The sequence below is a fragment of the Arachis ipaensis genome, chromosome B07 (assembly GCF_000816755.2).
Source record: "Arachis ipaensis cultivar K30076 chromosome B07, Araip1.1, whole genome shotgun sequence".
Classification (NCBI taxonomy): domain Eukaryota; kingdom Viridiplantae; phylum Streptophyta; class Magnoliopsida; order Fabales; family Fabaceae; genus Arachis; species Arachis ipaensis.
Window position 1 is genome coordinate 50,039,830 of NC_029791.2, and position 11,044 is coordinate 50,050,873.

General features: G+C 36.5%; 2 protein-coding genes across 2 annotated transcripts in view; one reads left to right on the forward strand and one right to left on the reverse strand.

Annotated features, from left to right (window-relative positions):
• LOC107607219 (receptor-like cytosolic serine/threonine-protein kinase RBK1) lies at positions 243 to 6,910 on the reverse strand. Its single transcript, XM_016309194.1, has 4 exons — positions 6,896 to 6,910; positions 6,695 to 6,779; positions 525 to 815; positions 243 to 439 (listed from the first exon to the last, which is right to left on the reverse strand). The coding sequence occupies exons 1-4, from the start codon at positions 6,908 to 6,910 to the stop codon at positions 243 to 245; spliced, it is 588 nt and encodes a 195-aa protein (XP_016164680.1).
• Positions 7,168 to 11,044, forward strand: part of LOC107609114 (probable pectin methyltransferase QUA2) — a gene marked incomplete in the record, with an annotated part of 5,888 nt that continues 2,011 nt past the window's right edge. The window contains 7 exon segments of the mRNA XM_016310951.2: positions 7,168 to 7,540; positions 8,148 to 9,023; positions 9,104 to 9,236; positions 9,670 to 9,910; positions 10,237 to 10,450; positions 10,591 to 10,766; positions 10,889 to 11,044. Coding sequence (XP_016166437.1) covers positions 8,314 to 9,023; positions 9,104 to 9,236; positions 9,670 to 9,910; positions 10,237 to 10,450; positions 10,591 to 10,766; positions 10,889 to 11,044 — 1,630 coding nt within the window.

Here is an 11,044-nt window from a genome sequence, read left to right on the forward strand (position 1 = left end):
TTTTAGATAAAAAAATATATAATGCTTAAAGGAAGTTAATATTTAATATCATACTTGTCAGAATTGGATAATTACAACTATTCTGCACCAGCTTGCGCAACATATTCATTTGATCCTAATGAAGTACCTTGCTCAATTCACTGGAAGACATCAAATTATAAGACCTTATTGATGAAAAGGAAAACAAGAGTAATTTATGATGTCAAGAAAATACTTTCAGAAACTTTTGAAATATCAGCGGCTCACTTGTGTAATGTCGAAGAGAGACAAAATTTACTAAGCAAAGATAAAATGCAGCACATGATTCCAAGCTCAGACAAAAAATCTGCAGCCATTTCTTCTTGGTTCCCTCTTGTTAGCTTCTTTATGGCAACAAAGGTTCCATCTTCTAATTTTCCTAAGTATACCTCTGCATACCATCCCTCTCCGATTATATTATCTACCAATAACAACAATCATTTTCGATTTAACGAGTAAACTACCATTTCTGACCATAAAAATATAATAAACTAATACAATCATACCATGGCTAAAGTCATTAGTTGCAGCCTGAAGTTCAGAGAGAGTGAAATTTTTCCATGAAGATTTGAAGTTGGCAAACTCAGAGTCAAAAAAAGAAGGAATGAGATCATATCTAACTCTCTTACTCTTCCTTCTAGTTAACTTAGAAACATTATTTTTAAGAAGGTGAAATGGTTGAAATTGCATTTGTGAGCCTTTTTTGAGAAGTTTGAAGAAACTATGCCATTGGTTGTTAGCATTAGAACCACCACTTCCTGGTAGAGCCTCAGAATCAGAAGTGCTGTTAGGTATATCTATATATATTGACTTTATTTAAAATGCAATAACAAAATTTTCTCTCTTAAAAATATATAATAAAAAAAAGAAAAATTTGTATTAATGAACTAATAAACAATATGTTTATAGAATCATTTGTGTGAACACGACTAAAAGAAAGTATGAACAAGCTGATCTTTAAATAAACAAACATCTTGTACCTCTTCCTGCAAAATTGAATGTCGGCAATGAAATACTTATATTGGACTTACATTATTTTCACGTGTTATTAAGGTTTCTGAGGGTAAGAAAATTTATTTTACCCGAAGAATCCAAAGATAATACACATGAAAAAATTAAAAAAAAAGTTGTATGGCAGTGTGACAATACACGTCGATAAGAGGAGATTCTTACAATTTTGTTACTGCCTAACTCTTCAGCAAGCAAAAGGTATTGAGCCGATTGAAAGATACCATAACTTGGATAAGAACAGAGAGAGTCTCAGGGATCATCCTAACTGGTTTTGACATGATCCTCAATGTTGCAAGAACTTTCCTAAAATTCTTTAAGGCATTTCATTTTTAAATGCACTCCCAAAAGCACAATGAACTTTCCTAAAAAATTGATTCTAAAAAAATTTGAATTCTTCATCAAACACAACATAGCATTCATTCATATAACAATGAAAATCTATTGACTATAATTTTTAACTATAATTGAGAAGCCAAATGAAAAAACAAATTCAGTGAAAGATAAGAGAAGTTACTTGTGCAATTGAAGTTTCTCTTCAATCTACAACAAGACACTTCATTGCATGATGTTGATGAATAGCTTACTGTAAAATTAGGTAAGAGAACAAGCATGAAAGACTTGTAAACCTATCAAATCAACCTTTTTATTTTCAAAATGATTGAAATGCGTAGTGAATCATGAGATTAACAAAAACAATTTTCAAAAGATATAGATTTAATTCAATGAGATTAACTTTAGACACAAGAACACAAACATAAAATAATAGATTAAGTTCTACGTACCATGAGAGTTTCCAATTCAGATCCTAGAGCAGAGATCTCACCTTGATGGTGACGATGGCAGCGACGGCGGCTTTGATGACAGTGATGAAGGAGAGATCGAAGAGGAGGAGCAAGAGATTGAAGAGGATTAAGAGGTGGATTCAGTGCAGAACATGCGATTGTGGTTTTCATTTGTGAACCATGAGATCGATGAGGGGAGCGACAGATTGAAGAGAGCAGATCAAGAAATTGAGGAGGATGGAAAGGTGGTTTCACCATTTTAGGACACTAACAGTAAAAATGAGGGTGAGAACACGTGTGGTTAGCTCATTGAGAATAGGTAACATTTTTTTGAAGTTTTTTAAAAAATTAGACGTATTTACTAACATTTGAGTTTAAATATTACCTAATTTAATTTGATGAGAATTACTAATATTTTAACAAATGTTAAGAAGTAAATGTTACTAAAGGTCTAAAATGTAGTAGTGAAATTACTTAATTCTTGGCAGTCCTCAAGAAGTTACAAGTTAATATTTCTTTTGCTGAGGTGTTGGATAAGAAACCCGCTATATGGATGATAAACCATAATTTTATGGTTTATCTTGTATTGAATTTGGTGGATTTTATCAACTTTTCTTACATTTATTCAATAAAATAGCATGGCTTTGTAAATTCTCCCTAATTTATGCTTAAGAGTGAAAGCATGCTTTTTAGGCCTTTAATTTGCTAAATTTAATTCACTTTAATTCCATTCGATGCCTTGATATGTTTGTTGAGTGATTTCAGGTTTAGAAGGCAAAGATTGGATTGAAGGAATGAAGAAAAAAAAGCATGCAAAGTGGAGAATTGATGAAGAAATGAGGATTTAAAAATCTGCCATGCGAGGCGTATGCGTGACCAAAATTTGTCAAGCGATGCGTACGTATGACCCACGCGTATGCGTGACAAGCAGCATGTGACCTCATTAATGAAACATGTTGGGGGCGATTTTTGGGGCTGCAGAAGCCCAATCCAACTCATTTCTGGAGCTATTTGATGCAGAATTCAAAAGGGAACAAGGGGAGAGCAATTAGAGTAGATTAGTAATATGCTTTAGGTTATATTCTAGAGAGAGAAGCTCTTTTTTCTCTCTAGAATTAGGGTAGAATTAGGTTATATTTCCCTTAGATTAGGTTTAATTCTTGTTTTCATTTACTTTTCCTTGTAACTTATTGTTCTTGCATCTTTGTTCCTTTAGTTTTACTTGTGGTTTCCTTTATTTTGTTTCCTTTATGTTCATGCACTCTTGTTACTTTTGATTTTCATTTAATACAATTTTGATGTTTTTATGTTATTGATGTTTATTTGAGTTGTTATTATTGTTTTCTTGCAATTAGTAGTTTGGATTTTATTATTATTGCAATTTTATTATGCTTTCCTTTTATGCCTACCAAGTGTTTGATAAAATACTTGGTTGTGTTTTAGAGTAGATTTTTGTGCTCTTAGTTTGGGTTGGTAATTTGGAGACTCTTGAATTATCAAAATCTCTTGTTGATTGGTAATTGAAGATTGCCGGTTAGCTTAAACTTTACTAAATCTAGTCTTTCACTATGTGTTGACTAGGACTTGTGAACTCAAGTTGATTGTATGCACTTGACTTTCCTTTATTTGTTAGAGGTTAACTAAGTGAAGGCAATTTACATTTACCATCACAATTGAGGATGATAATGAGGATATGAATTCCAATTCTTACCTCTTGCCAAGACTTTTCTTAGTTGTTAGCTTTATTTTCTTATTATTTACATTTCTTGTCTATCATTCCAAACCCCAAAAATACTTTCCCATAACTAATAATATGCACACTTCCCTACAATGTCTTGAGAGACGACCGTGATTTAAATACTCTCGATTTTTATTGGGTTTGACTTAAGTGACAAACAAATTAAGCTTTGATTGAGGGTTATTTGTTGGTTTGAAACTATACTTCGACGAAATTATTTTTGTGAAAATTTCTAGACCGACGTTTATCCTACATCAAGTTTTTGGCGCCGTAGCCGGAGAATTGTAATGTGTGCTTGTTATTGGTTATTGTTCATATGTGAATATTGTGAATAGCTTGATTTTTGGTTTGTTTGCTAGTTTTGCTAGTTGTAGGACTTTGCTTTTCATTATTTCTTATTAGCATTTGTTTTTATTTTTTATTGCTACTATGAATTCTCACCCTTTTGGCTATGAGTGTGGTTACAACTATATTGTAGGAGATGAGAACTACAATGAAGGCTTGAATCAAGCATGGAACAATCAAAGGTGGGAGGAGCCTCAAGCTTATGATCAACCCTCTTGGCAACAACCCCCTCCAATGTATTATGAGCAAGAGACATTCCATGATGTACACCAATCCAATGGTTATGGTGGACCTCCTTATGATTATCAACAACCACCACCATATGCCTATGAACCCCCTCCTCAATATAGCCTTCAACCACCATACTCACAAGCCCCATATCAACAAACACCTCCATATAATCCTAACCCATATCTACCATACCAACCACCTTATGAGTCTTATGAACCATACATAGAACTACAATAATTCCAACCCAATTACTCCCAAGAACCACCTCAATATACACCATCTCCATGTCCTTACCAAGATGAACCACCTTCCTATTATGAACCCTTTCTCCTAAATAATGAATCCTCCTATCCACTCCAAGTCCTAATGGACGATTCTCTCACTTCATTACTTCAAGAGCAATGTGAAGCTCAAAGGAAGACACTAGAACTCATGGCTACCTTGACCGACATAGCAAATAATTTAGCCTCCCAACGCTTGGATACTCAAGGCACTCCCATGGTCACATGTGGAGAATTGAATGAAGAACGTAGCATGATGGAGGGATTAGAAACTTCGGTGGAGAATAAGGAGTGGAATTTTGTATTGGAACAATTGGAGGAAGCCATAATTGTTGAAGAGGAAGAAGTGGTTGAAGACTTAGGAGATGTTGAAAGTTCATGGGAATCTCAAGTCATAGAGCCTCCCTCTAAGAAGCTTGATATTGATGTTGAGGAGGCTAGTGTACAACCTCCAAAGCATATCATGGTTGAATAATTTAGAGAGGTTGATCAAGAAATGGATTCAATCATTAATGAATTTTTATCTATAATTGAATCCTCTCCCATTGGACATGAGATAGAAGTCAAAGAAGAATGTGAACAACCTCCAAGTTCCTTGGCAAGCAATGAGGAAGGAGTGGAAGAAGTATTCAAGCAAGAGGAGGAAAGTAGAAGGACTTATCAAGAGGTGAAAGTTACCAAGGAAGAGTCAAAGGGAGTGGAACTTGCAAGACCATTGGAGGCATCTGCCCCTAAGCCATCACCATTTATTACATCATTCAAGTGGATAAATTTCATATCCCTAAGCTTCATTGTCCCACCTGAATATAATTTCTTGAGACGGATGGTCAACTTAGAAATATTTGTGGATTGAAGAGTAGAAGAGAGATGATTAGTGGTTGGGATTGTAAATCAAGGTTCATTATGGTTGGAAGTTTAAGGTCTAAGTGCAAGGGTTGATATAGTTCTCAATTGAATGGATCTAGGAAGAGGTTTGGGTACATAAATGAGAATTCACAAACCTTGTCACCCGAATGGAAGCATGAAGATCAAGAAGAAAAGGTGTTAACAAACAAGGTTTGGGACCCTGGGATACACATCTACCACCATCAACTTTGGGGCCTTGTCACTTATTTCAATTCGCTTGAAGACTTTATGCGCCTAGTTTGGGATCCCGGAGGACAATGGATATGCAAGCATTGGTGGAGATTCAAGGATGAATACAAGCACAAGCCACCTTGACAAACACCCCATCAATGGTCCAACTTAAGGACTTAAAATAAAAGTGCTAGGTGAGAGACACCCCACCATGGTAACATCTTTTCACTTTTCTCTGTTGTATATATTGGTAAATAAGTTTAATTTCATGTTTAGTTTGATTGGTTGAGTTTATTTGACAGTCTAGTATCTTGAATAAGGTCTGGTGGTGTTTAGATGGCTGTTTGGGTGTTTGGAATACTTGGTTTGGTGCTAGAACTTGAAAAATTTTGAAAAACAGAGAACCTTGTCATGCGTGCGCGTGACCCACGTGTACGCGTGACCCTATATTTTGAGCGCGCTAGGATCGTGTGAGCACTGTGCCATCGTGCGGTCCAGGCAGTGAGTCATGGACGTAGTGCGCGGGAACCGTGCGTCTAGCACAATTTCTTCCCACGCGTACACGTCGCACCCTATTTTCTCTTCTCATGCCTACACGTGCCAGACACACACGCGTTGCATTCCATTCTTCCATCCCACGCATATGCGTGGGCACCCCTATTTCACACACTTCTTTTCTTCTCTTCTCTCCATTTCTTTTCTTCTTTTCTCTTCTTCTCTCTTCTTCCCTCATTCAATCATCATCCACCACCACCATTCACCGTAATCTTCTTTAGTTAGTTGTGAGTTTGTTAGTAGTTAATTAGTTAGTTTAATTTTCTCTTTTGGTGCTAAGTGTTGGATTATTAATTTGATCTATTTCTTGTTGCTGAAATTATTCATTGTTGAATTCCTTTATTGAGGTCGTAACTTATTCCACAACCACCACCACCTCCAATGCAAAATTTATTATCCCACCAGATCTACTCCTTTACTCTCACCTCTCCCATATAACTGTATTTTGCCACAATCACCACAATTTAAATTACAATAACAATTCTAGGTCTACAATTGAAGCTTCAGGAACCAACCCATTGCCCTAACTTCACTGTCACGTCCCTCACACTCTCGTACCTCAACCTTACTGCTTCTTCCACACTCAGCTCAACATTTGCGATTAGCATAACCGCCACAAATCCTAACGAACACATCTCATTCTCCTATGATCCTACCTCCATCTCGATCCTCTTCGATGACATTGACATCAGCAACGACATTATCCCCGTCTTTGACCTTGGAAAGAAGAATACGATGGTGCTAAAGACAATGATTTTGAGCTTAATAAAATTAAGAGAGAGAGAGAGAGAGAGAGCAACCATAGTTTTGTAGTAAGCTTTAGTGGAGGCCTCGATTTGGTGGGCTATGGTAGAGACCTCATCGAAGGTCATGGTTTCGTAGTGCTTAGAGGGCACAACTAGATTTATTCCTTGTCACCTTTGAAATAATAACGCGTGGAGGTTAATTAAGTTAAAACTACTTGGTTGGATTTGATAGGTTAAATGAATTAGATTTTGAGATTAATTGTTTCCATAAATGTTATATTTTATTAATTTAAATAAAAAAATCTCCACAAAAATAAAAAATAAAAAAAATTATTTAAATAAGAAAGAAGCCCTTCCTTGTTCCTACAATATATTAAGCCGAAAAAGCAGCCTCTGTCAGGGTGGCCGATCGAATCAGTACAAAATCTGATTCATGCTCATTGACACACTGTCTCAGTATCTGTCAGTTTTCCCTTTACTCTCCCTTTAATTTCCTAAGCACCGTAATCACTCCACATATTAAAGCGTGTGCGTAGAGACACACAGTAAAAACACAGAGAGGAAAGTAAGAAATACCAATCACTGATCCTACAGAGTGAACCCAAAACCCAAAGCCATAATAGACACCGAGCCAGAGGAGAGAGCAGGGAACATCATGAGCTGTGTGTCTTCGTTTTTGTAAATTTGTACCACAAGCAACCCAACAACAAGCACCACAAAATTCACACGCATCCTCATTCTCTTTCTCTCAACGAGGTAGTGGTTGTGCTCACTCACTTCTCCTTTCATTTCTTCTGTTTCTCATTTGATCTGATCTCACACCAAATTGGTTTTGCGTTTTTCTCTTTCTGTTAGATCGTACTGAAGCTGAATTCGCTCTTCTTTTGTCAAATGAAAGGAGTTTGAAATTCAGTTACTACTTTTGAAGTTGAACTACCTTTGCTAGCTTCAACTGCAAAAGTATTTTCTATCATTGTTCTGTTAATATCTACCAACTCATAGTACCAAAACTTTACCTTTTGATTACAACTCAAGTAGTCAAGTTATTATTATTATTATTATTTTTATTTAATTTTCAACGTTTTTTACGGGTTGGTTTTTATGATTGTTGGTACATATCCATTTCAGCACTGGTGGTCCGTGATGGGATCTAGTGCGGTGATTTAATTAATGCTCTTCCTTGTCCTCACTCCCTTGTTTTTAATTCTCTTACGTGAAACTAAAAAAATAATAATTGTATAAAACAATTATTTATTTCAAAATATTCTGAATTTGCTTTGAAAGTACTCTTACTCTGTTCTGATTGAACAACTTCAAGATTCACACGGTTTCTCTAATTTATTTATTAATTAATTAATTTTAGTTTCAGGTTTGCGTTTGCGCTAGTGGCAGTGGTGAATGGTGCTGAAATAACACACTTCCATTGGTTTCTTGGTGTATCCATCCATATATTGTTCTAACCATATAGCATTTATTTAAGTAGTTGAGGCTTCTTTTTGCAACTGTTTTTGGGTTTGGTCATTGAATCAATGTCAAGACCTCTTCAGAGAGGTGTTTCTGGGATTCAGATCCCTGATTCCCAATCCAAAGAGAAAACAGAAAAAGAAGATTTGGATAAAAAGGCTCCCTCAGATCAAAGCCCTTCTTCTTTATCGCTTAGATTCCCTTTGAGGCTGCTCTTTGCAGATAATAATAATAGTAACAATTCACCTTCAAAATATGGCAACATCACAGACAATGGTTTTGCTTCTGATCCATTCATTGTTGGGTCCCCAAGAAGTCGGCTTAACTTGTTGCATTTCTTGAAGTTCAGTTTGCTGCTCATAGTTGTTCTTGCACTTACTGGATCCTTTTGGTGGACATTGTCGATTTCTTCCTCGTCGAGGGGTCATGTTTACCATGGTTACAGGAGGCTCCAAGAGAGGCTTGTTTCGGATTTGTTGGATATTGGTGAGTTTACTCGCGGTCCTGCTAAGTTAAAGGAATTGGAATTTTGTTCTCAGGAGTTTGAGAACTATGTTCCTTGCTTTAATGTTTCTGAGAACTTGGCTTTGGGAAATTCTGATGGCAATGAGCTTGATCGGCAATGTGGCCGCGAGCTCAGGCAAAATTGTTTGGTGCTTACGCCGGTGAATTATAAGATTCCGCTTAGGTGGCCTACTGGAAGAGATGTTATATGGGTAGCTAATGTGAAAATCACTGCACAGGAGGTTCTTTCTTCTGGGAGCTTGACAAAGAGGTGATTGATGTGAATCTTTTCTAATCACTATGGTAATGATGCTATCTTTGAGGTACTGAAATTTTCATTTGTGGATGCAGGATGATGATGCTTGATGAAGAGCAAATTTCCTTTCGCTCGGCTTCTCTCATGTTTGATGGCGTCGAAGACTACTCGCATCAAATTGCGGAAATGGTTGGACTTAGAAATGAGTCTAGCTTCCTACAAGCCGGGGTAAATTCATTTGTCCTATCTGTTGAAATGGATAGATTCAGTGTTTGTTGCCTGAACTTTTTGGTACTTTAATCCATCGTATTTGTATTTCATGAGTTTGACACATGCTTAAATAGAATTCAGCATACTTAATTGCCTCTAATTTGCTACTTAAGTGTGCTGAGTAAGACAGTGTTCTGATGACTTTAAGCTGATTCTAACAATAATAGTATTAAAATTATTTATATATTAAGGATCTCATTGTTATCTTCACTTAATAATCAATGAATGTTGAAATGATAACCTTATATTGATCTTGATAGGATTTCTGCTAGATTTTTCTGATAGTTTACGATGGCATTGAGTTTGAACCGAGTTCATAGTGTGCACTATTATGCGCCGGAAATGTTATTTTATTGAGATATTAGCATCCTAAAATATCTAAAATTTTTAGGTTCGAACAATACTGGATATTGGCTGTGGCTATGGTAGCTTTGGTGCGCACCTCTTTCAGAGTCAACTTTTGACGATGTGCGTAGCAAACTATGAGCCTTCAGGAAGTCAAGTTCAGCTTACACTTGAGAGGGGTCTTCCAGCCATGGTTGCTTCTTTCACTTCAACACAGTTGCCATATCCATCGCTGTCCTTTGATATGTTACACTGTGCAAGATGTGGCATTGATTGGGACCAGAAAGGTATCTTTCATATTTTCAACCCATGCTATTTTTTGTTGATGAGTGCTTCTTTTATGTTTATTCCAGAAACATTTATTTCTAGAATATTTATGTGGTTCAAAACTAAATGATTTATTACTCAATGTCATTCAAAGAAGAAAATAAAGTCACGTTTGAATTGAAATCCTTTGTTTGATTCATTAATAAGCTTTTGGCTGGCTATCCATTTTGGACGTTGGAACTGGGAATCTGATGATTTTTTACAGCTTCGGATCATGACTTTTATGTTGGATTTTGTTCATTTCCTGGCACTTTGTAATGTTATTGATATACAATTCTTGGTATAGGTGGCATTTTCTTGATTGAGGCTGATAGGCTTCTAAGACCTGGTGGATACTTTGTCTGGACATCGCCACTTACAAATGCTCGAAACAAAGAGAGTCAGAAAAGGTGGAAGTCTGTACAGGATTTTGCACAAAGTATTTGCTGGGAAATGTTGTCCCAGCAAGATGAAACTGCCGTATGGAAGAAAACTAGTAAAAAGAGTTGCTATAGTTCAAGGTAACAATACAGTACATGCATTTACGATTTCCATATCCTTAGAAGCGGTTTCTGGTAAATAGATTTTATGCCATGTGTATACATTTGCTTACCATTTCAACATGGTCCTGATTCTTAGCATTGCCTATTTTTACAACCAGAAAGCCTGGTTCTGGTCCTTCTTTGTGTGGTAAAAGTCGTGATATAGAGACTCCATATTATCGAGTACTGCAAAATTGCATAGGAGGAACACAGAATAGCCGTTGGATTCCAATTGAAAAAAGAGAAACGTGGCCTTCTCGAGCTAACTTGAACAAGAACGAGCTTGCAGTCCATGGTAATTGTTACTGTCTTCAAACTCTTATCTATTGAGCTCTTAGGGAAAGTGATTTCATTGTACTACCTTGCTGAATCGAATAGTTATGTTGGACTTACACTGTCCATGTTTAAATATGTCAGGGTTGCAGTCTGATGAACTTGCCGAGGACACTGATAGCTGGAAAACAGCAGTCAACAATTATTGGTCGCTCCTGTCGCCTTTAATATTTTCTGATCATCCGAAGAGGCCGGGCGAAGAGGACCCATCACCTCCTTACAACATGTTCAGGAATGTGC